Here is a 26,128-nt window from a genome sequence, read left to right as displayed (position 1 = left end):
ATCAAAATCCAGAAATCACCTTAATTATCAATTGATTAGAGGAACTATACCTTAGAATTATGTAGAAGGCAGGTTTTGCTATTCATCTATATTGCAAAGAAGTTGAACAAGTTTCCAGGGCTTTGCTTAACGTTTGAACTATCTTTGGATTTAAATTCACATAAGATCCCACACATGGAAGGACTTTTAAAATGGAAAAAACTGGGGTGCCTGGGTAGCTCAGTTGGCTGAGCATCCGACTCTTGATTTCAGCTAAGGTCAAGATACCGTGGTTGTGAGATCAAGCTGAGTGTGGAGCCCACTTAACATTCTCTTTCTCTCTCCCTCTGCCCCTCCCCCACACTTGTGCACGAGTGTGCACGCGCTCTCAAAGTAACATAAAATGAAAAAACCCACAAAAAGACCAAAACCCACTTTGCAACTTTTGTGAATTCAGCTTTCTTATCTGGTACGATTAAAGCCATAGGCCAACTCTTCTTTTTTTAACTTTAATTCTGTAACCCTAAAAAAATTATTGGAGTTTTCTTCGAAATCATCAGCTGCTCTGTGCTTTCAAAATGAAAAGACATTTTCACGTAACATTTAGGAAGAATATAATTGCAAGTATAACTCTGCTATAAAAACTCACCCACCAGCCCCCTGAATGTAAGACAATTGCACACAGTCCAAAATTCTAGATTATCAGTATGTATCTCCTCCCCTGCCTCAACATATCTCAGCACTAGTGTAAATAAATGATCAGAGATCGCACGTGAGCCACGAATTCTCAATCAGGTAGATATTTTACAAGGCTTCAGTCCCGGTCTCAATGTTGTAGAAAGTTTTTATTTCCTATAAGGCATCATAAGAATATATTGAATGTTTCCCAGAAGCAGAGTCTGTGTTAAGGAGAAACTTCGGTTGATGTAAATCATTCAACAATGAGACGCAATTATCCACTGAAACCGAAAGAAGCTGGGAGACAGATGCTGAAAAACTAAGACATTCTCACTGATTTGGATTTTAAAGCTAATTCAGTCTGTGCTTTTTTTCTGCTCCATCACCATGCCAGTTAACTTTTTTTTTTTTTTTTAACGTTTATTTATTTTTGAGACAGAGAGAGACAGAGCATGAACGGGGGAGGGTCAGAGAGAGAGGGAGACACAGAATCGGAAGCAGGCTCCAGGCTCTGAGCCATCAGCCCAGAGCCCGACGCGGGGCTCGAACTCACGGACGGCAAGATCGTGACCTGAGCTGAAGTCGGCCGTTTAACCGACTGAGCCACCCAGGCGCCCTGCCAGTTAACTCTTAAGACTAGTATGAAAATTTGTTTTCTTCTCACTAACAAAAATCAACTACTAAACTGTATGACCTGGGTAAGACGTGGAAGTTCTCAGATGTTTAGTTTCCTCATTCATAAAATGAAGAGATTAGAGGTGATTACCTTCAAAGGCAGTGTATTATATTGAAATGTCATTCTGACCTGAGTTTAAATGAAAACTAAACTTTGTATACTATTGTAATTTAGCACATCATTATCTTCGTACCATCACTTGAAAAAACCCCATGTTTTTTCTTTGCCAATTACATGAAGTAACTCGAGAAGAGTTAATAGAACGTAAGTGGCATTGAGTCAGTACTTCGTGTTCCATTCCTATCTTCCTTGTTATGCTTCTTCTTCCTTCAAAATTCTATGATCCTGTGAGGATGGAATGAGGTGAACTAACATTTGTTCTAAAGAGATAAATCTGCCTAGGATATTTAAAAAACAAGAACAAAACCCAACAAACACAAAACCACTATTGTGGCAGATCACTGGTGAGTTCACTCTACTTAAAGTTCTCTCTTATCTAGCAGGTTTTTTCCAAAGTAGGTGTTTATTTTGAGACAGAAGGGAGAGAGAGAATCCCAAGCAGGCTTTGAGCTGTCAGCTCAGAGACCAACTCAGGGCTTGAGCCCATGAAACTGTGAGATCATGACCTGAGCCAAAATCAAGAGTCTGTCCAACTTAACCAACTGAGCCACCAAGGTACCCCCAAAGTAGCTCTTGATAAGGTTTATAAAATTCAAAATATTCTAGGAAATGAACTGAATAACAAGCAGTAGCATATAAAATTCAAGACATCAGATTTCTAACATTAAAAAATGCATGTCTTCAGAGACTGAAGTTCTAGAAGTTCTAGGCATCTGAATTCTGAAACATGCCAAAAAGATATTAGCCAAACCCAAATGATAAGCCAGTGGGGAAAAGAGGCAGAAAAGATGTGGTGAAATTAACACTTGGAAAAAACTTGGCAAATCGGTCATCTTCCAAATGATTTTTGGTGAACTGGTTTTATGTAAATTGGCCATTTTGCAAATTGGCCTGCTTCTTTGTGAGGACTAGTTTTATAACAAGTAGAGAAGAATCAACATTTTAAGTTTATCTTACAAAAACACACACGTTCAGAGGCGATCAAATCATGAGTTAATGTATGTACGTCAATTTTGTAAAACAAAAATAAATTCTGACCCCCCTGAATTGTAGGCCTTATTAGATCCATCTCTAATAACATGAAGACAAAATTCCTTATAGCCATATATGAACTTTGCAGAAAGACTGTCAGAATATTGGAATAGAGGGCTTTGTATCTTATGCTGTAAACCCAAATTATTTAAATTCCAAAGAGTAAATTTTAGGCAATCATTTGCCAAGATTCTGTATTCTTAAGGGAACCAGCAGAGCACCAAGACACTGAGGAACACTGTAGAGAGCTTATAAAAAGTGAAGGTTACCTGATCAAAGCAATATCATCAATCAGTCCACCTTTCCCATTATACACACTGGTAGCTTTTATGCCGAGTTTACTGCTGGCCACAGAAAGCAAATCAGATAAAGTTCCATACACAGCAACCACCTGTGAACACACAAGATTACGTGTAATGAATTGCGTTACTTACAAATTAGAAGCTACCATACTAGAAACACGACTAAAAATCAAACTTCAAATAAAAGGAGATTTTGAGAGATTATTAATTTCTAATATTGCTGAAATCCAAAACTAGAGTGTAAGAAATCATCTCTGCCTGAAAAAATCTACAATCTTACGTACGTTACATTAGTGCTCCAGTTCTGAAGACAGACCCAAAGCTGAATGTGGCTCTGACATTTCCTAGCTGTCAACTTGAGACAAATCAATCTCTTTATGCTTCTGTTGCTTTAATCAGAAATAAATAAAAGTCTCACCTACAATCAGGTCACGAGGATGAAATGAGTTAATGCATGGTACCTGCTTAGCAAAGTGCCTGAGACGTATGAAGTCTTTATAATGTTGCTTTCATGTTATTCCTGTTATAGGAATGTTTATTTTAAAAATAGGAATGATATACTGTTTATAACATTTATTACACCAATCACCATACGGAAGGTAACAACTTCCCACTTCATTTACTTCGTTCTTCAATAACTACTAATGTTATAAAAGCCAGATTTTAGCTAACATTCTAAATACAGCAAACAGCTGGGTTACAGTGAATTGATCTCTCCAGCTTTACATTAGGCACAGTCTGATATATGTATAAGCAATGCAAATACTTAGATGGGGGCTGAGAATCTCTCCATGTAGTAAGTTGTTTGTTTGTTTTTGCTCCAATATAATTTTAACTATGGGTTCCCAGTGGCTGAGTTGTATAGTTGTGCCATTATCAGTCAGGATCTCTGAAAATTATGAATGAAATGTAGACGAGGGGCTGAACATGAAGAATGAACAGCCAAACAACTTCCCACAGGATATTGGATAAAGGTGCCATGTGAAATAAGAAACAAGGCTGATCCTTTGTTTACCAGTGACTGGAGTTCAGTAGATGTTGAATTTTTAGTTAAGTAAATAAAATGGATAGCAGGGCATAGAGGGAATTGTTGGCTAATATAAGAGTGTGCAATCTTTCATGACAGATTCCAACTGTTTTCTCTTGGATCGTAAGGATAAAAGGACAGAGAAGTATTGTTAGCTGGGGAATTCTAGGGAAGGGTTGTAGGCAAGCATAATTTATAGGGAAGAGGGTGGATTAAAAGATATACACAATCCAAGTGTCCTTAAACGGATGGGTGGATAAACAAAATGTGGTATATACATATAATGGAATACTACTCAGTGTTATTAGAAGGAATGAAATTCTCATACATGCTACAGCATAGATGGATCTTAAAACCACATGCTAAGTAAAATAAGCCAGACACATAAAAGGGCAAATATTACGTGATCCCAATTATGACATACTTATAGGCAAATTCATAGAGGCAGACAGTACAACAAAGATTAGCAGAGTGGAGGCTTGGTTTGGAAAGCTACTGCTTAATGGCTAGTTTCTTTCTTTTTTTAAAAAATTTAAGTTTATTTTGAGAGAGAAAGGGGGCGGGGGGTGGGTTGAAGGGGAGAGACAGAGGGAAAGAGACAGAATCCCAAGTAGGCTCCTCACTGTCAGTGCAGGACCTGACGTGGGGCTTGAACTCAGAAACCGTGAGATTATGACCTGAGCCAAAGTCTGATGCTTAACCGACTGAGCCACCCAAGCGCCCCAATGGGTAGTCTCTATTTGGTTTGATAAGGTTTTGGAAGTAGTGGTGAGGTTACACTGTGAATGTACTCAATGCCAATGAATTGTGTGCTTAAAAAATGGCTAAGATGGTAACTTTTGTCATGTATATGTTGCCATGTCTAAGGCCATACCACCCTGAACACGCCCGATCTCGTCATGTATATCTTGCCATGGAAAAAAAAAATGATGCAAAGCACTTGGCACGGTGTCCTGACACTGCAGACATGCCATAAATAATTGAAATCTGAATAAAATATGGCTCCTATATTTCCTACCATTTTTCACCTCTGTAAGAGCCTGGAATTCTGTTAGTGCAGATACATGTTCCTGGGAGAAAAGTAAGAAAGAATACATAAAGCATTATGTAGTATACCTGCTCCTGCTAAGGGAGAGAGCGTGGAGAGAAAACAAAAGAATCAACGAAGGTAAAAACACAACAGAGTGACCAAAGCAAATGCAAATCAACTTTTACAGTCTGGAAACTGCCAGAGGAAGGTAAGAAAATCCTTTCCAACATCATCAGCATTCTTGTCATAGTTGCTATTATATTAATAATTTTCTAACTGATCTTTGCTTCTTATATATTTTTACATGGCTTTAGTTGGCCTGACGTTATCCTCTCCTTGCCAGAACATCAACTTTCTTCCCCAGCATTTTTCATTTCTCTCACTCAACCGGCCATATCATAAAATGGATGAAAATTTAATGTATCTGTGTTATGCTCCTGCATTTAAATATTAGAACATAACATCTTTTTAAAAGTTTAAGAGAGAGTGAGTGCATGCTAGGGGTGGGAGGGACAGAGAGAGAGAGAGAGACAGAGAGAGAGACAGAGAGAGAGAGAGACAGAGAGAGAGAGAGACAGAGAGAGAGAGAGAGAGAGAGAGAGAGAGAGAGAGAGAGAATTGCAAGCAGCTTCATGCCCAGCCTAGCACAGAGCCTGATGTGGGGCTCGATCCCATGACCTGAGTGGAAATCAAGAGTCAGAGGCTTAACCGACTGAGCCACCCAGGCGTCCCTAGAAAATAACATTTATATGACCTATTTTTCAAAACTACATCAAATTAAATTATTTTCTATGTCCATATGATTGACTTGATTCTTTACATAGGTCACTTGTTTCCTAATAAAAATAAAGGTCACCTGCCATGTTCTAAAGCCATGCTGTCCAATTTGGAAGCCACTAGCTAAAAGAAGACATTTAGATTTTAAATGTATTAAAATTAATAAAAGATTAAAACTGAGTTCATCTGTTACACTAGCCATATTTCACCGGCTCGGAAAGTTCTACTGGATAGTCCTGTTTCAAAGAGCAGAACAAAATGACAAAGAAACATCTATTTTAACTGTTAGTCTTGACTGAGACCCAGCAGCTCACAGTTACAAAGTGATAATGTCCAACTCAAAACCTGCTTGCAGATCTATATGGGGGGCTGAGTAGTTGCCATCTTCTCTTTCTTCCCCGCAGATGTCAAATTTACTTATAAGACCAAAAAAAAAAAAAAAAAAAACCCACAAAGCAAAACAAAAAAACACCAAAAACCAACAACAACAAAAAACAAACCAAAACCAAACAAAAACCCTACACATACAACCTGGCAATTCTCAGGGCAATCAAAGCATAACAGATGTTTCTTTGTAGGTTGCAAAACTACTAAGGAACACATTCTAAGTAAAAATTGAGTTAAACTTCATTTTATTTTCATTTAAGTCAGCCCTAATAACACAGTATCAAATGCAATTTAACATCTCACCAAATATTTTCCAATCCAACTTTCTATCTAGGCTGTACAGGTTGAATGAGAAAGTTTTAATCTGTAAAAAAATCATTACTCATTCTGTGAATATGGATAAAATGTTAACCCCTGGCAATTCTGATGAGCAGCACTTGAGCACATCCCTGAGTACTTTCTTAGTCGTGACATCCAGAAAACAACCACAGCTGGTTTAAAAAGAAGGCTGTAGTTAATTAAATGTTACTTTAACGGGTTTATAATAAGCCTGTGACAAGTATGTCTTGAATGTTAGATGAAATTTTCATTGCTTTCAGAGTGTGGAACTAGGACACATCTTTTTTGTATGAGTCAGTTATTTTTATTTAACTTTTTTCCAATGACATTCTTAAGTTGAAAAACAAAATACACAGTTAAAATGCAATTCTAAAGTGATAGTCGTAAAACTACTGAAAGTGTCTATCTTTGGGTAATAGCATGATGGTTGACTTATTTTTTTATGTGTTTTTGTTTCCCAGATTTGTTACAATGAATTTGTATGATTTATGCAATAAGTAGAAAAAAAGTTGTAAGATCTCCATTGCTCTACGTTCTAATTTTACAAATAAAAATTATTCTAGCAGCTGACACTTTACATGAAATAACTAAAGGGCCATCAATTAGAGAAAATAGTAGTGAAATGATTGCGGAAAATCTTACAGTTCTGTAAATTTGAAAACTGCCAGTAAGTTGGGCCACCATACTTGTTTTTCATTTGAAGGGCATTTTTGGCATTTGTTTTTAACTAGATCACTTTAGCTTTACTCCCTCGAGCTTCCTAACAAATAAGATTAGAATTATATTGCAAACATAACATTCAACATCTTTCTTATAAACCAACCCTAATATCAGATTTAAAAAGATCTATACCAACATAAAAATGTGATAAATTTGGAAAAGATTTTAAGTTGGTAAGAAAGTTTCTAATAGACTGGCACACGTACCTTTCTTCATGTAACAACATGGTTGGGAAAAAGCAGCAATGGACATCTTATATGTCATGGATATGAACTCTGATTGTTTTATATTGAGCTTACTTTTGTCCTCAGAGGGGCCGAGGAGTTCTAAAATGATTGTACTAAGAATGGCTATTTACTTTATGCGTACTCCCCAGCGTGGGCCCCGAGGGTCCCTATCACTGTGATTATCCACTTTAGTAAACTAGGCACTAAGAATGGAAACATTCTATGAAGTAAATTGAGAAGCACATGCAGTCAAGTTTATGACCACTATACTATACTGCTGAACTTAACCCTGTCTAAAGGACAAGTGAAAGCCATCTACCCATTGGGAAAGTAAATGTCATTCTGTACCTAGGAGGACATACCAATTTGGGGAGTTTTCATTTGCCTTTAAATGCCATTTTCAAATTGCAACCTATGTTTCTCAAATGTAAAAATTAAAACCTGCACATGTACTTAAAGTGTTTTTTCTTACATGCCCATACTATTACCTAATACACTATCAATAAATATTTATTGAATTTATGCAGGCTCATTTACCCAACCAAACTACCGATCACAATTACTAAACACAGAATCCAATTTACTCTACCTACACTTTTAGTTGAAAACATTTAAAATTGATTTTCTCTGAAGTTTTTATTTAAATTCCAGTTAACATAGTTTAATATTAGTTTCAGGTGTACAATGTAGCGATTCAGCACTTTCATACAACACCTGGTGCTCATCTCAAGTGCACTCCTTAATCCCCATCATCTATTTAACTCACCACCACCCCCAACCTCCCTTCTGGTAACCATCACTTTTCTAAGAGTTAAGGGTCTGTTTTTGGGTTTGCCTCCCCCCCCCTTTATTCATTTGTTTTGTTTCTTAAATTCCACAGATTTTTGGCTTATTTTGTTGCTAAAAAAAGATGACATAACTAACTCTAGGTCAAGAAGGCAAATGTTAAAATACTGCAATACTTCTGGAAAACAATTTGGCCTTTGGAATAAACATTCACATACACTAGCACCAAATACAGTTGACCTTTGAACAATGCAGGGTTTAGGGGCACCAACTCCCTCTCCCGTGTACTCTAAAATCCATATAATGCTCTCGACTCTCCACTTTACTCATAGCCCACTGATGACTGGAAGCCTTACCAAGAACATAAAGTCAATTAATACATACTTTATACGTTATGTTATACACTCTACTGTTATAAGGAAGTGTGCTAGAGAAAAGAAAATGTTAAAAAGATCGTAAGGAAGGAGCGCCTGGGTGGCTCAGTTAAGTGTCTGACTTTTATATTTTTAAATGTTTATTTATTTTTAATAGTTTATTTTTTAATTTTATTAAAAAAATTATTTAACGTTTATTTATTATTGACAGAGAGAAACAGAGCATGAGCAGGGGAGGGACAGAGAGAGGAGGAGACACAGAATTCAAAACAGGCTCCAGGCTCTGAGCTGTCAGCACAGAACCTGATGTGGGGCTCAAGCTCACAAACTGCGAGATCATGACCTAAGTCGAAGTCGGATGCTTAACCGACTGAGCCACCCAGGTGCCCCATAATTTCATTTTTTTTAACTTACATCCAAATTAGATAGCATATAGGGCACAATATTTGTTTATTTTTGAGGGAGGGGGGAGGAGCAGAGAGAGAGGAAGACATAGAATCCAAAGCAGGCTCCAGGCACTGAGCTGTCAGTACAGAGCCTGATGCGGGGCTCAAACTCATGAACCACAAGACCATGATTTTACAGTTGTGAGATGGAGCCCCGAGTTGGGCTTCACACTGGGTGTGGAGCCTACTTTAAGATTCTCTTTCTCTCTCTCCCTTCCTCTCTCTTTTTCCCTCTCTCTCTATCCTTCCCACCCGCCAACGTGTTCTCTCTCTCAAAAAATAAAGAAAAAATCATAAGGAATATACATTCACAGTACTGTATTTTTAAAATTATTTTTAATGTTTATTTATTTTTTAATGTTTATTTACTTTTGAGACAGAGAGAGACAGAGTATGAATGGGGGGAGGGTCAGAGAGAGAGGGAGACACAGAATCGGAAGCAGGCTCCAGGCTCTGAGCCATCAGCACAGAGCCCGACGCGGGGCTTGAACTAGCGAACCGCGAGATCATGACCTGAGCTGAAGTTGGACACTTAACCGACTGAGCCACCCAGGCTCAACATAAACATAAACATAAACATAATATATAACATAAACATAAATATAAACATAAATAAATGTTTATTTATTTTTGAAAGAGAGAGAGAGACAGAGAGAGAGCAGGGGAGGAGCAGAGAGAGAGGGAGACACAGAATCCAAGGCAGGCTCCAGGCTCTGAGCTGTCAGCACAGAGCCTGACACAGGATTCGAACTCACAAACCATTAGATCATGACCTGAGCCGAAGTTGGACCCTCAAATGACGGAACAACCCAGGCACCCCACATTCACGGTACTATATACAGTGTACTTATATATACATATGAGTGGACTTGTACAGTTCAAGTCCATGTAGTTCAAGGGTCAACTGTTATTACAACTTATATATATATCCACTAGAGCAGTGTTTCTCAAAAGTGCCATCCCTAGACTGGAAATATGTTATACATGCAAATTCCAGCCCCATCCCAGATCTACTGAATCTGAAGGCCCAGCGATGTGGTTTCTCAGTTCATCCAGCTAATCCCAATGCATGCTAAAGTTTGCAAACCACTGCCCTAGAAAAATGCTTGCATGTGTTCACCGGGATATACATACAGGAACATTCATCGTAGCACTGTCAATTTAATAGCAAAATGTAAAGAAATAAACAACCCAAAGGCCCAGTGACAGGAGAATGGATAAAATGTGATAGTTATTTGTATATAATGGACTATTACAAAGCAGTGAAAATAACTAAACCATAACTATGTGGAATGTTAAGGTTGTAATCTTAGAAATATCGTAAATCCAAAAAGATTACATATATCATTGTAGGATATGTGCCAAAATGACAAAACAAAATATAGTTTAGTTACTCAGACATACATGGCTCAACTATTAAAGAAACACAGCAGGGGCGCCTGAATGGCTCCGTCCGTTAAGTCAGGTCATGATCTTGCAGTTCGTGAGTTCGAGCCTGGCGTCAGGCTCTGGAGCCTGCTTCAGATTGTCTCCTTCTCTCTGCCCCTCCCTCACTCGCGCTCTGTCTCTGGGTCTCAAAAATGAATAAACATTAAAAAAAAAATTTAAGAAATATGGCAAAGAGAAATACACACCCATGAAATTGGAGAAGCAAGGGGATACAACAGTGGACAAGTAATTAAGTTTTGGTAATATGCTTTTTCCTGGGTTGTGTGGGAGGTTTACCCTATTTATTATTTTCCTCTTACCTTTTATGCATTATCGATATTCTTTATGTGTATCAAGTACATTTTTTAAATGTTTAAAATTGAAGAGCAAAGTTGTTACTAATGTTTAGATTTCATCTTTCTTCCGCTTAATATAATGGATTCAAATTTGGATACTCAACACCAGTAACACATTTCTGACCTAATATCGAAGCCAGAAGGAAAACGATTATGTCCTGGGCCAGGACTGTAAACATCAGTACAGAAGATCTATTTCATATCCCACTATGTCTGCAGTGAACTGACATGGTTTCTCATAGAAGACGGTACTCAGGAAGTGTTGGCTGAAAGAATGAATAAGGTATACAAAAGGTTTACAACTTGCACAGTCCATTACTGAATATTCTGAAGTTTAAATAAGCAACTTATGTTCAAGATGTACAGAAATTTTGAACTGACGCCAGGTTGTTCCAAAGCCATCCACTACATTCAGGTGTTTGGGCCCTCGTTTCGAATTCCTTATGCCAACTATTTGCAGGGAACATTAAAAAGAGAAAAATGGAAATTCTGAGGCATATGGAAAAGGAGGAAAGGGTTCAAGCGCAACTGATTCTTTTGGAGCAATTGAAAAAAAAACCTAAAATTTAAAGATCCCAATTTTTTAGAATCATGGCCTTCAAATGTTTTTGACTATGTACCCCATCAGTAAAACAGTTTTGGGCATATGCTCAAACATTTATACGTTTATTTACTTATTTTATAAAGTTTATGCCACACGCAGAAAAAATATGATTTCCCAAATGAGGATTTTTTAATCAACATAGAGTTTGGAGTCAGCCAGGAAAAATCCCCTAGTTATCATTAAATTGAATGAAACCCTGCAAATATAAAATTGACTTTAAACAATGAAAACAAACAAGGAAGGAAGAAGGAAAAGAAAAACATCTGAAATTGTCTTCGTATGTCGGGAAGTATTTTTGAACATCTTGCATTTGGGGATGACCTCATCATTGGCTAATGTTTCCACGAACAATACACACTTAGGGAGTGGCTTATTGTTAATAGTAGTTATCATTTGGGACTTTAAAATAGTCTTTAAAATTCGGCACTTTTTGACTTCTCAGATCCAGAGATCCAGTTGTTGGTTTTTTTTAATCTCGTAGTTTCTATTGGGAGATATCTGCTCTACCATTTTCTCATTGCTACTCGTGTCCACATTAACTAGTAGTCTTCAATCTGCTGCTTCTTTGAAGGAATCTTTTAAAGCCACTTGGCATTTTGGGGTGCCTGGGTGGCTCAGCTGGTTAAGCGACTGACTCTTGACTTTTGGCTCAGGTCCTGATCTCATAGTTCCTGAGATGGAGCTTTGCATGAGGCTCCGTGCCTTCAGTGCATAGCCTGCTGGGATTCTCTCTCTCCTCTCTCTGCCTCTTCCCTGCTCACACACTCTCACTCTCTCTCAAATAAACATTTATTTTTTTTTACATTAAAACATTTTTTTTTTTTTTTACATTTAACTTTGGGAATCAGAGAGAGACAGAGTACCAGCAGCAGAGGGACAGAAAGAGAGCGAGACACAGAATCCAAAGCAGGCTCCAGGCTCTGAGCTGTCAGCACAGAGCCCGATGAGGGGCTCAAACCCACGAACTGTGAGATCACGACCTGAGCTGAAGTCGGACGCTTAACCGACTGAGCCACCCAGGCGCCCCTCAAATAAGTAAACATTTAAAAACAAAAAGCCACTTGGCATTTTGGTGAAGGTTAATTTAGTTAAAACCTGGATAATAGACATCTTAACCCAGCACATGTGTGCTTCAATACATCACAATATGCCTAAGCGAACCAACCAGCGAAGGAAGTTTTCACATATGAACCCACTCTCCTCTCTCAGAAGACTTGAGACCACCTGATATTCGGTGGTTGAAAGCACGTGTGCTTTATAGATTGAAAAACCAACTTTTAATATGACTTTATATTTTTAAGTACAAATAGAAAGCAAAGCATTTCTTCGTAAATACCGGCGGGTCCTCTTGCACACCCTCTGTGGTGTACTATCTCACTCTGGAAAGCACTTAGAGAATGCAATGTCCTCTCTACAACTACATCAAAGCATTCACCAGCTAACACTTCTGTTGATTCAGTAAAGTCAGAGTAGCATATGACGTGGTTCTCCACAGTAACTCCCTGGCCTCTCCAACCCTGGGCTTTACGGCCCAGTCTGGCAACCACTGAACAAGCCTTATAGAAGGGAAACTTATTTGTCCTATGGCCAGGAAGCAAAACTAGAAGCTAGGTAAGTAAGGAGATAATGAAAGTGACACAGATATTCCAAATGCTGGGTGGGAAATCAAACTCTAACAGGGGTGCTCTGTTTCAGCATGTTTTTCGTGAACATCATGTCATGATCACGCCAATCCTGGCTAAATATAGTCGCTTGATTTACATCAACACGCCAGCTGTTACGTGTTATTCTGCTATCTTTTGTCAAATAAGAGGAATTATAGTATTTTTTTAATCAGCTGGGGGGAAAGAGAGAGAGAGAGAGAAGGAAACATGGAGAGCTTTGGCATAGAATATGTTTTCCAATTAAGTAGTAAGGATTATGGTTTGATTTGTTTTTAATATTGAGTTTATACAAGTACTTTCTAGTTTGATCTTCCCAACATAAACATATTTATCTTTACTCGAGATGTGGTTTTTCTAACCTATTGAGATTCCCTATCAAAATATTTTTAAAATAAATACAATTTAAATCCAAAAATCTAACCTAGTCAAAACTAGATAGCTGCAAAAGACACGGCAAGACTAACACAGACGATCTTTGAAAAAAACAAAATTCAGTGGTTTCAGAGGAGAGTTAGAGCATAGTTAAATATTTATGGCTGAGTTGAAACATCTTGTCTTTCAGGGAGGGACAAAGCAGAGATGCTGGAAAAAAAGGTCCATCAGAGGTCTGTTTTTGAGAACATATTACAATTGTTTGGATATACTAATTCTTCCAGTAACAAGTTTTAGATTATTAGCAGCTAACAGCAGACGAAACAGGTTTATAAAAAGTTAATGGTCAGAAATAACAGAACTCTTGTGAAATATATTTGCAAGTAACATTCATGAAAACTCGAGAACTTGAATATATGCCAGTTGTTTTCATGTGTTAAATCTCTAAAACCAGAATAACGCAAAATTATAGTCAACAAACTAGACTGTACTTCAGATTTTTAGCGCAGATTTATTTTAAAATTTCGGAATAGTGGGAAAGCCATTTTTCATACCCGGGCACAAATACACTAGTTAAAAATTTACTGTTTCCAAAATATGCAGGAAACAAAGTAGTGTATTCTGACAAATAATACAATGAGGTCAATTTACCTTCGTCTTAGACTCTAAGGCATAGTTACTTCTAGATGTCACTTAGCCACATCATAAATGTCTGCCTTGAACAGTCAAATTTTCCAAAGAAGCCGAACAACTTTCATGGGTGGGGCAAGAGGCTTGAGAAGGAACAGGATTCATTTTGGCTTGCTCCAGCCTTGGAAAAAAATATTTAGTACCACACCCTCAACAAAGGCCTAACACAGCAACTTGTGATGTCAAATCAATCCATTTTGGTCTACTGTGACGGTCCTCTAAGGAACTAAAATAAGGCGAAATTAAAAAGTGAGTAAGTTCGGCGGCGGCGGGGCTTGGGGGCGCCTAAAAGAGAAAGGTAGGAACCATCAAGAAAATGTCCCTAATTTTCAATCTTCTCTTCGACCTAAAAGAATATCTTATTTATCCACCGATAAACCGTTTTTTTGTTTTTTTTGTTTGTTTGTTTTTTTTTTGTTTTTTATTCTTTCCACCTGATCAGGCTTCCGTGCCCGCCTTAGTTGTTAACCACCACTTTCTGGAGCAGACCATTACTCAGCACGAAGGTGGCCACGAGCACCTTCTATAGCCAGGGGTGGGGGGCAGCGGGGTCTTCGGGGAGGCGGCGGCAAGAGGAACATCAATCAGCACCCAGCGCTCAGGTGACAGCGGCCCTCCCCACGCCCTCCGAGTCCTCCTCTTTCCAGGACCCACACCTGGACGTGGGAACGCTAAAGCACAAGCCGACCTGCGCTGCTCCCCAGGACGGCCGGAAAGCCCAAGGGCAGGCTCGGGCTAGGAATCCCGCGGGTTGGGAGGAGGCCGCGGGGACCCTACGTTCACCTCCTGGACGCCCCCACCCCCGGCGCACGCCCACCTCCCAGCCCCTCTACCCAACTTCAGCCCTCTGCCCTGCCAGCCCGCTCCGCGCTCCGCTGCCCTAGCCCCCCACAGCCGGCCCGCCTCCTCCCGACCCCCTTACCTTTCCGTTCTTGGGGCTGCCGTTAAGGAACAGGGTCACCCGCCTCATCGCGCTGCCCCCACTGGGTCCTGAGTGAGTCGCCACCCTCCCACCTGGCTCTCCTCCCACCTTCTTCTTCTCCCGCCCTACCCCTCCCTCCACCCACTCGGACTCTCCTCCCTTCGCCACCTTCCTTCTCTTACGGAGACACACTCGCAAGCACTCTCGGTCACACACCCCAGGGTTGGCCGGTCCTCCTTCCCACCCCGCCCCTGGGCTCCTCAGTCAGCCTGGGACCCTTCCCCCACCTTTCCCAGACTGACTCTAAGATCCACCAATCAGGAGGCAGCGCCGGCCAGAACTCAACCAATCATCGCCCTTCATTGGGTGGGCTCATACTAACCCAGCCCAGGTGGAGGGAGGGAAGAGAGGTTGCAGTCTGGCAGACGGGAAGGGTTATCAGCCAATCAGCTGAACCTGAAGCCGAACGGCGGCTCAAAGCGTTACTGAGCAGGCGCAAACCCAACACCAGGTAGAGCTCATCTGCATAGGGAGGCGGGGTTTGAAGGAAAGAGGTGGAGCATTAGCAGGGACCCCTCCGAGTAGCACCACCCCCCCTCAACTCGCTCAAACCACGGGCGAAACGGCTGGCGTCGGGACTGAGTGATTGGGTAAGGGCCGCCCGTCCTTCTGCCAGGATTGGTCCAACGATTCTTTTCGAAGTTTGCAGTACCCAATTGGAAAATGGGGGGCGGAGCCAGCACTAACCGAGGGGTTCCTCCGCGAGACGCTCACGCAATGTAGTCCCTGCGGATACAGGTTAGGCGCCGGTGTCTCTCGTCGATGCGTCACCCGCGGCTAGTGGTGGCTTCTCTCCAGCTCACGAAGCCGCTCTTGGTCCTGGGACGGCGAGGAAGAGGCCTGGCAGATCGAGGTACGCGTGGACACGTGCGGGCAGCGGCGGCGTAGAGATTCGCGGAGTAACGCCAGTGCCGGGAGGCGGGGCCAGCGGTTTGAATCGGGCGGCGGGCGGCGGGTGCGGCCTGGCGGTGGAGAGGGTAGGGAGTGCGCCCTTGGGTGTCGGAGTGCTGGCGCCCAGGTCAAGTCGGCCCCCGGCGACCCGCTTGGTGGCCGGTAGTTGCCCTCTCGAGCGAACCGTCAACACCTGCAAGACACTCACCTGCGGTAGAGCGTTTCAAATAAACCCATTGGGAGAGCCGATCTGCGGGAGTGAGAGGTAGGGCAAGGAGCCTGGTGCAGCAGAGCTGTTTTTGGGGCGTGCTTTTCAGAAGCGTGTTGTACTTCTGCTCTGGAGATAGTGGTCCTGTGTCCACTCCTGTGACCTGAGCCGGGTCACCCGTGTGCTTTCTAAAATTCAGATTTCCTGGAACCCAGCCGGACCTACTTAATTAGAATTTCTGGGAATCTGCAAAGCTGTGTCTTTTAACAAGGTACCCAGATGTTGCAGATGTTTGCCAAGGTTGAAAAGCCATGGCTTCTAGTGTGGGATCTGTTGGTTTCCTCCCCAACAGCGGTTTCCTCCTTTGCTCTTTTTAAAAGCTCTCAAAATACGTTCTTGGCATCTAGTTTCATGCCTGTATAGGTTGCATTAAAATTCAGTCTTGAATGAGGATCTTGATTGAGTCACGTTAATATTGGGGATGGGGTTATTTTTCTCTTCTCTCTCTTTTTTTTTAGATGGATACCAACTCAAAAGACAGCGAACCTCTTGAAATCAACGAGTCTGCTATTCCTGGTGCTGGTATGTAGTGATCTGTTGCCTCCTTGTGAAACGTAAGGGTTAGGTATTTGTTTTCATCATATTTTGCCCTCACAATATGTTGTCTGTTTCAGAAAGTACCTCTTTAATTTTGGGAAATGGGGAGCTTGTAACTCCTCACAAGCATGCGCCTGAAGGGACTCCTAATGGTTGCACACCAGATACTTTTAAGTCACCCTTGGACTTTTCCACAGTAACAGTAGAGCAACTGGGAATTACACCTGAAAGCTTTGTAAAGAACTCTTCAGGTAAGAGAAGTTGTCATTGTATTGCAGTGCTTTTAAAGCTTAAAAATAACTTACATAAGTTAGTTTTGTTCATCTTCTCTGTGTCATTACTTTGACTCTGCAAATGTTCAATTAGGAAGATTTCTGTGAAGATGCACAGTGCATTTAGCATATTAGAATATCAGAGTCCCAGGGCATCCAGCTTGATAATGTTCAGAAGTGTGCTCTGTGCTCAAACTGGAAAAGATGTCTGTGAACACTATGTGACTGACACATGGGATATAGGAATACATAGGCTATAGTAATAAATTTTATGCTCATGCATGGCAAAAATAAGAGAATGTTGAAGAGTAATTAAGAAAGATTGGGGAATGCCTCTTTCAAAAGCACAAACAGAAAATTGACTCGGGCTAATCTTGTAGGAGTAGAAATGAAATTCACCAGTGGAGTCTGATTTTGCTGGAGATGAAATAAATACGGAAATGGGATTAGATTGGAAAACGGCGTTTAGAAATGGAAGGTAGCAGAAGACTGGAAAGTCACAGGGCACTAAGCTAGGTAATACATGATTTAGACAAGATCACGGTAACATGCCTTTCTATATTCCTTTCTTAACATTATTCATAGGCCTTAAAAACAACAACAACAACAACAAAACTAGATTTATTTTGTCCTCTTCAGTATGTGGCCAGAATTCAGAGTGGTGTGTACAAGGTAGATAGGTGTCTCCGAGAAATAAATCATCTTGAAGAAGTGGGAATGTGAGAGTACGTTGGCCTAAGTGGAGAACTTTCCTTTCAGTTCTTGGGGAGAAGACTGACTAATTCCAGAAAATGAGAAGTTCTTAGTCCAGAGCAAGCCATCACCCGTCCCTGTGTGCAGGAAATCTGAAACAAAAATGACAACTATTAAAATGTGTTCACATATTCATTCCAGAGCTGTCTAATAGTGCTTTCTATGTGTCAGACACTTTGGGAAGTGTGGAATAAGTCAGTAGACAAAACCAGATCCCCATCCAACTGCTTGAGTGTGAATAATTTCGTCTATCCTTATCTATTTAGATTTTTGTAATGTGTTTATCTTGCTCTCTTAGGCTGCTATATCACAGGGAATTCAGTACATGATTACTGATGATTGCCTTGTTCTGTTCCAATTTTAATGAGTTTTCTTTATAGGAAAGTCACCATCCTCCCTGAAAAAATCGAGACGACGCTCTACGATTGGTGCTCGGGGCTCCCCTGAAACAAACCATCTTATTCGTTTCATTGCTCAGCAGCGGAATTTAAAGAACGTGGAGAAATCTTTGACACAGAATTCCCCTTTTCTGGTATGATATTCTTCCAGGTTCTGTCATGAGTTCTTCCAGGGAAAATGTTTTGCTCTGTTACAAAGCTTTTGCACAGTGTTTCTATCTTGTGCATCTCATCTGTTTTGGGTCTGGGGAGATAATGTTTGTCTGTGTCTTATAGAGATCATTCAGTTAGCATTGATGGGGATGTTGAACATGGGCACATCAAGAAATAGGTTAGAAACGGGTAGAAATGGTTTTCTAGGTGAGCTGTTTTATTTTGCAGATTTTTGCTCCCCAGTTAATGTTCTTCTCTATAATGAGGCGAGGCAGTATTTTTCAAGCTTTTTTATTTAATACTTTCTAAGTGTCTAATTTTTTTTGATCACTGCATATTGGCATGTAGAGGTAAGAGTTCCCCCCCCAGGACAAAATATATTGGGGATAACCTTGTGAAAGGGAGAGATTTATTTGTCTGCTGATGGGGAAGGATATAGATATTTTTGCACATTTTTAGCAGAATAATGTATATTTCTAAAAAGTGAAATAACGTACAAGAGGTACTATGAAAGACACGGTTAAGGTTTACCCTTCTGGAAGGACAACTACTTGTCTCTTTTGGTACTGGCCTTCTGCTTTTAAAATGTACGTACATTACTGCTTGTTTATTTTTCAGTGTTTGGACACTATATATGCGTGAGGCTATGTAGCCCGGTGGTTCTCAGAGATTATCTGCAGATCCCTGGGGATCCCTGAGTCCCATTCAAGAGGTCAAAGGTGTTAAAACATTTTTTTGTGATAGCGGTGAGGTGTTTGCCTTTTTCCACTAGGTTGATGTTTGTGCTCACAGTGCAAGAGCGACGGTGGGTCAAATTGATGGCACCAAGCTGTCATTTTAGTCCATCCTGCTAAGCATTCACAGGAGGCGATGATGCCAGGTTCGCTTAATATCCGTGATGATGCAGTGAACGTTATGTTTATTTTTTATTTTATTTATTTATTTTTTAATTTACATCTGAATTAGCATATAGTGCAACAATGATTTCAGGAGTAGATTCCTTAGTGCCCCTCACCCATTTAGCCCATCCCCCCTCCCACAACCCCTCCAGCAACCCTCTGTTTGTTCTCCAGATTTAAGAGTCTCTTCTGTTTTGTTCCCCTCCCTGTTTTTATATTATTTTTGCTTCCCTTCCCTTATCTTCATCTGTTCTGTGTCTTAAAGTCCTCATATGAGTCAAGTCATATGATACTTGTCTTTCTCTGACTTCGCTTAGCATAATACCCTCTAGTTCCATCCACGCAGTTGCAAATGGCAACACTTAATTCTTTTTGATTGCCGAGTAATACTCCATTGTATATATATACCACTTCTTTTTTTATCCATTCATCCATTGATGGACATTTGGGCTCTTTCCATACTTTGGCTATTGTTGATAGTGCTGCTATAAACATCGTGGTGCATGTGTCCCTTCAAAACAGCACACCTGTATCCCATGGATAAATACCTAGTAGTGCAGTTGCTGGGTCGTAGGGTAGCTCTATTTTTAGTTTTTTGAGGCCCCTCGATACTGTTTTCCAGAGTGGCTGCACCAGTTGGCATTGCCACCAACAATGCAAAAGAGATCCTTTCTCCACACCCTCGCCAATATCTGTTGTTGCCTGAGTTGTTAATGTTAGTCATTCTGACAGGTGTGAGGTTGTATCTCATGGTGGTTTTCATTTGTATTTCCCTGATGATGGGTGATGTTGAGCATCTTTTCATGTGTCGGCCATCTGGATGTCTTTGGAGAAGTGTCTATTCATGTCTTTTGCCCATTTCTTCACTGGATTCTTTGTTTTTTGGGTGTTGAGTTTGATAAGTTCTCTATAGATTTTGGATACTAACCCTTTATCTGATGTGTCGCTTGCAAATATCTTCTCCCATTCTGTCGGTTTCCTTTTAGTTTTGCTGATTGTTTCCTTGGCTGTGCAGAAGCTTTTTATTTTGATGAGGTCCCAATAGTTCATTTTTGCTTTTATTTCCCTTGCTTCCGCCGACATGTTGAGTAAGAAGTTGCTGCGGCCAAGATCAAAGAGGTTTTTGCCTGCTTTCTCCTCGAGGATTTTGATGACTTCCTGTCTTACGTTGAGGTCTTTCATCCATTTGGAGTTTATTTTTGTGTATGGTGTGAGAAAATGGCCCAGGTTCATTCTTCTGCATGTCACCATCCAGTTTTCCCAGCACCACTTGCTGAAGAGACAATCTTTATTCCATTGGATATTCTTTCCTGCTTTGTCAAAGATTAGTTGGCCATACGTTTGTGGGTCCATTTCTGGGTTCTCTATTCTGTTCCATTGAGCTGAGTGTCTATTTTTGTGCCATATTTTTTATTTTCTTAATGATTATTTTTGAGAGAAAGGGAGCGTGAGCTGGGGAGGGGCAGAGAGCAGAGACAGAACATGAAGCAGGCTCCAGGCTCTGAGCTGTCAGCACATAGCCCGACGTAGGGGCTCAAACCCACAAATCGTGAGATCATGACCTGAGCCGAAGTTGGATGCTTACCCTACTGAGCCACCCAGGTGCCCCAAAAACTACAAGTTTTGTGAATTCTCCACCCTTGAGTATTCTGTGTGCTGAAATGGGAAGAATGCGTCAAGCACTTCCAAAGGACATACAGAAGTTTGGTGGATGTTTTGAAAAAGCTCGTATGGGGCGCCTGGGTGGCGCAGTCGGTTAAGCGTCCGACTTCAGCCAGGTCACGATCTTGCGGTCCGTGAGTTCGAGCCCCGCATCAGGCTCTGGGCTGACGGCTCAGAGCCTGGAGCCTGTTTCACATTCTGTGTCTCCCTCTCTCTCTGCCCCTCCCCCGTTCATGCTCTGTCTCTCTCTGTCCCAAAAATAAATAAACGTTGAAAAAAAAAAATTAAAAAAAAGAAAAAGCTCGTATATGTAATTGTTTTGAGCTAGGAGCTGAACTCAGACTGCTTTTTTTATGGTCTGTCATCTTTACTTGAAAAGAATGCCTGACTGACATCATGGTTCATTAGACTTGGGAAGGTGAACATTTTCTCAAAAATGAACAGCAAACCTGCCACTTCAAGGAAAAGCTGAAATGTTTCTTACTGATGAAAAACTAGTGTTTTCTGGAGAAAATGAGAATTTTGGAAAACTTACATTCAGCATCATGAGCTTGAGAACTTCCCAGTAGCTACACTTTTCTGCTAAGATCAGTGGGGATATTAATGAATGTGAGTTTTTGATATTGAATAATAAAAGGTGTTAACATTTGGAAGATCTGCATAACTAAGTGAACCGGTGTTTTCCTCGTGACCAGTGCATGCAAAATATACCCTCAAATTGCAAGAGACTCACAGATTTTAACATAACAGACTGAAAATTTCATTGATAGGATTTCATATTTGACATTGCAACTAACCTTTAGGAAATCTGTGTTGAGTTTTGTGTTGCATTAAAGGAGGAATAGCCACAATTCTGAAAAGGCTGTTAAAATACTCGATCTTTGATATGCACTTGAACTGAGAGTCTTTGGTGTTCTCAGTTTTTAAGAGAGTTCTGAGAACTGTTCGGGTAGATACGAACGTGGACTGTGGAGCTATTTGCTGAGGTTTGATTCTTTGCTTTATTATTAATTTGCTTTGTTTGCTTTATTATTTTGCTTTATTTGCTTTATTATTAATTATAATTAATTATGTAACTGGCAAGTTACCTAATTTTTTTTTCTTTAAGATTTTATTTTTAAGTAATCTCTACACCCAATATGGGGCTCAAACACACAACCTGAGCTCAAAAGCCACATGTTCTACGTGACTGAGCCAGCCAGGTGCCCCAAGTTACTTACTTTGTCTCAGTTTTCTCACACATAAAATGGGGGTGATAATAGTAAGGTTTTTAATGAGGATGAGTAAATTAATAATGAAGTACTTAGAACTGTGCCTGGAACATGGCATGCTTTAGATTTACTATCATTGTAGTTCGTTCTGTGAAAAATGAGGATTTTGCTCTCTTACACATCCTAGCCATAGCTGTCCTAACACTGTCTCCTTTCTCCAGCCTTCCAGTACAACTCTAATTTTTATTGAAATTAGACTTTAATGTGCACTATTTAACCATGTAGATATAGTTCACAAACTGCTGTGTAGTATGTTACGGCTCTGTTTCTTACACAATTTTTGTTTTTCCCCTAGTTAATAAGTACTTTTTGTTACTTTTTGGTTTAGTCTTAAGTTATTACCTAATCTCATCCCCAAACTTTGACAGATCTGTGAACCTTAGAGTCTGTGGGTTCTTTTCTGTGTTCCTTGGTGTCCTCTGTCTCCTGTGGGCTTGGTCGTCATCTGGATCTGCTGGACAGCTGTCACTCTGTGACTTGCTTTCACCATCCTTAGTGATTTCCTTTTCCTCTTCTGTTTGGATTTTCCTTGACCTTGTATCTTTCTCTTTTCTTGGTTTACTGTCTCATTTTTCTGGAGCCTCAGCACATCTAATTAAGTTTATTCGACCAGCATGTTTGGATTACGGTTTTTGTCTTAGTAGAGAAATCCAGGTGACACGTATCTTCCATGAAAATTTTGAAGGCGTTGCTCCACTGTATGTTAGCTTACAGAGTTGAAGAATCCTATTCATCTACTCATTCAACACGTATTTTGATTTTCTGTCTTTTGTGTGGCCTCCTTTTTCATTTGAAGATCTGTTCTTGGTATTAAAATTTCCAGATGGACTATCTTTCATTGTGGACTTGGTGTTTTTATTGATGTTTTTCTTCCTCCTCCCCTTGCAGGCTCTCTCTTCCTCCAGCTTCCATTTTGCTCCCTGATTAGTTCAGTCTCCTGTCTGATGCCCAGGTCTTCAGATGTCTGATGATTCTCGAGACTCCATTCATGTTTAAAAGTGACACGCTTTAGGGCACCTGGGGGGCTCAGTCAGTTGAGAGTCTGACTTGGCCTCAGGTCATGATCACACAGCTCGTGAGCTCAGGCCTCGCATCCGGCTCTGCTGACAACTCAGAGCCTGGAGCCTGCTTCGGATTCTGTGTCTCCCACTTTCTCTGCCCCTTCACCCACCACTCGTGCGTGCTCTCTCTCTCACTCTCTCTCAAAAATAAATAAACATTAAAAAAAATAAATAAAAGTGACACTTTTAAAACCTGACTGGGAGCTCAGTGCGCGTGGTCTGGATTTGTTAGCTGGTGAATTTCTGTGTAGACATGGCCACTTTTTCATTGGAGGACCTCCCAAGCATCAGAATCCTCTGGCTCTTGGCAGATCTGTCTTCTCTGGAAGGAATTCCTTGGGATATAAACCTGAGCCCTAGAACTCTGGAAGTCAGGTGCAGAAAATGACTGGAAGTCTAACTGTTCACTGTGAAGACTTGGGTAGCCTCTGTTTTCAGTGCAAACCCTCCTTAGCTGTTTGTGGAGTCTTCAGTCTCCTGGAATCCTAAATTTCTGTGTTCCCTCCAAAATGTCAGGGTCCTTTGTTATTTGTGGAGAGATCTGTGGGTTCAAGCGCTACGGACAGAGTTTCAGTGTTCCCGTTTGGAGTCCTGCCCTTGATCCTGGTTTCAGAAATTCTCTGGTGCTTTTAGATACCTGAGCCTTTCTAGGGGTCTCCAAGCAGGTCTGCTTTTTTCCTGTGTGCAAAATGCCCTACCTAAAGAGTCCCTGTCAGTTTCAGCTTTCTCTGGCCTAAGTCAGTGGACATTGTTTGTTGACATTCCATATCTGCTGTTTATTTCTGGTTTTTTCCTGATGGGTATGCACATATACATCTGCATATCTAGCAAAACACCTCATACCCGTATCATCTGATTGTATGTCTTGAGAGATTTCCTTGAATATATAGTTTTAGTATCTAGCGTTGTTAAAAGTAAGGGCTTTTCACTGGAGCAGTTTTATGGACAATCAGTGCTGTCCTTTGACCTTTTGAGGTTTGCCTCTGTAGTAAATAACTTCGGTGACTCTACTCTTTGAGTTCTCACCTTGTTCACCAAATTTATCGACTGCCTAAATAATATTAGTTACTTGTTCTACTTCACCAAAATGTCCTGCAAATGTACTAGTAGGGCTTTTTTTCTTTTTGTAAAGCGTAAGGCCCTGTGTGCTTAGACAGTTCACCTCTTAATTCTCTACCTTTCCGTTTTAGAAAGAAAACACTTTAAAGGAAAAGTTACAAGTTGAGGGGAAATGGCTCTCCATCTTTCTTCCACTAACTCTTGCTTTCATTCTTGAATATTTCAGCAAGCGCATGGATGATCGTCCAACACCATGGCAGTCTCCAGTCCTTGACTTCCATAGCTCCTGCGACCATCTTCTCTACGTCAGCCATCCCCTCATGTGGTCCCTTGCTGGTGTATTACCTTTAAGACCTTTCAGCCCACCTCCCTCTCTGACCCACATTTTATCTTTCCAGTTTACTTCACACGTCTCTCATCTTATTAAAGCCTCCAGACTGTTGATCTGATCACACCCGTACTGTCTACTGCTCATCCTTTCCCAATCTAGATCTGTGTCCTAACACTCGAAAGTTTTCTTGCAGATACTTTTTTTTTTTTTTTAGTTTTAAAAATTCACAAAAGTAAAAATACTACATACGCACATGGTTTATTTAAAGACTCAGGATTTTAGGATTTATTTATAAGAAAAAGAGTATGCAGTTGCTTTTTCTGTTTTTCCGTTCCCAAGGCTCTCATTTTCAACTTTTGTAGCTGTTGCTTTCAGTATTTTCTTTCATATTTCTTAATAACAGGCTTATTTTTCCCCTTGCAGTTCCTTTAAATTGAAGTGTAATGTACTGATTCTAAATTTTATGTACAACTGACCCTTGAACAATGTGGAGGTTAGAGGCACTGATCCCAACACTGTGGGATCCCAACAGAGGCACTGATCCCAACACGGGAAGCCTTACTGATCACACAGTGAATTAACACATATTTTGTATGTTACATGCACTGTGTACTATGAACTAGAGAAAAGAAAACGTTATTAAAAAATAAGGAAGTGGGGCGCCTGGGTGGCGCAGTCGGTTAAGCGTCCGACTTCAGCCAGGTCACGATCTCGCGGTCCGTGAGTTCGAGCCCCGCGTCGGGCTCTGGGCTGATGGCTCAGAGCCTGGAGCCTGTTTCCGATTCTGTGTCTCCCTCTCTCTCTGCCCCTCCCCCGTTCATGCTCTGTCTCTCTCTGTCCCAAAAATAAATAAAACGTTGAAAAAAAAAATTAAAAAAAAAAAAAAAAGAAAATAAGGAAGAGAAAATACACTTACAGAATTGTATGTATTGAAAAAAAATCTACATACAAGAGAGCCCTTGCAGTACAAACCATGTTGTTTGAGGATCGACTGTGTTCCAAATTGATCACCATTATAAGTCTGGTTAATGTCCATCACCATACAGTTACAAATTTTTATGTGTGCGTGATGAGAACTTAAAATCTACTCTCAGCAACATTTGAGTATATAATACAGTATTATTCACTATAGTCACCATGTTCTGCATTACACACCCCCATGATTTACTTATTTTATACCTGGAAGTTTGTACTTTTTTAACTCCCTTCACCCATTTTGCCTACTCCCAAGTAGCCTCTGGTAACACCAATCTCTTCTCTGTATCTATGAGCTCCTTTCTTCTTTCTTTTTAAACTTTTAGATTCCACACAGTATTTGTCTTTTTCTGACTTCTCTTAGCATAATGGTCTCAGGGTCCATCTATGTTGTCACAAGTGACAAGATTTTCTTTTTTTTCTGGCTGAAAAATCCTGCGTATACATACCATGTCTTCTTCATCCATTCGTTGATGGATACTTAGGTTGTGTCCATATCTTGGCTATTGTACATAATGCTGCAATGAACACGGGGATGCATATGTGACCTCAAGTTTGTGTTTTCATTTTCATTGGATAAATACTCAAAAGTGGAATTAGTG

General features: G+C 40.5%; 2 protein-coding genes across 5 annotated transcripts in view; one reads left to right on the top strand and one right to left on the bottom strand.

Moving 5' to 3' along the window:
- KCTD9 (potassium channel tetramerization domain containing 9) overlaps positions 1-15,053 on the bottom strand; it is a 37,784-nt gene extending 22,731 nt beyond the window's left edge. The window contains exons 1-2 of the mRNA XM_040490246.1: positions 14,937-15,053; positions 2,755-2,876 (exon numbers count right to left, since the gene is read on the bottom strand). Of these exons, the coding sequence (XP_040346180.1) occupies positions 2,755-2,876; positions 14,937-14,984 (170 nt within the window). The 5' untranslated portion in view covers positions 14,985-15,053. The remainder of the gene's footprint in view (positions 1-2,754; positions 2,877-14,936) is intronic.
- Positions 14,245-26,128, top strand: part of CDCA2 (cell division cycle associated 2) — a 50,180-nt gene continuing 38,296 nt past the window's right edge. The window contains exons 1-4 of one of the 4 annotated variants that reach the window (XM_040490243.1): positions 14,245-14,263; positions 16,614-16,677; positions 16,770-16,943; positions 18,098-18,249. In XM_040490243.1, coding sequence (XP_040346177.1) covers positions 16,614-16,677; positions 16,770-16,943; positions 18,098-18,249 — 390 coding nt within the window. In that variant the 5' untranslated portion in view covers positions 14,245-14,263. Of the gene's footprint in view, positions 14,264-15,684; positions 15,850-15,947; positions 16,153-16,613; positions 16,678-16,769; positions 16,944-18,097; positions 18,250-26,128 lie in introns of those variants that run through there. The other 3 variants (XM_040490242.1, XM_040490241.1, XM_040490244.1) reach the window with 3 other exon arrangements.

This window comes from Herpailurus yagouaroundi, unplaced genomic scaffold (genome assembly GCF_014898765.1).
Source record: "Herpailurus yagouaroundi ecotype Mexico unplaced genomic scaffold, PumYag 181, whole genome shotgun sequence".
NCBI classification, from domain to species: domain Eukaryota; kingdom Metazoa; phylum Chordata; class Mammalia; order Carnivora; family Felidae; genus Herpailurus; species Herpailurus yagouaroundi.
Note: the sequence above shows the minus strand (reverse complement) of the source record. Positions and strands in the feature narration are given on the sequence as shown.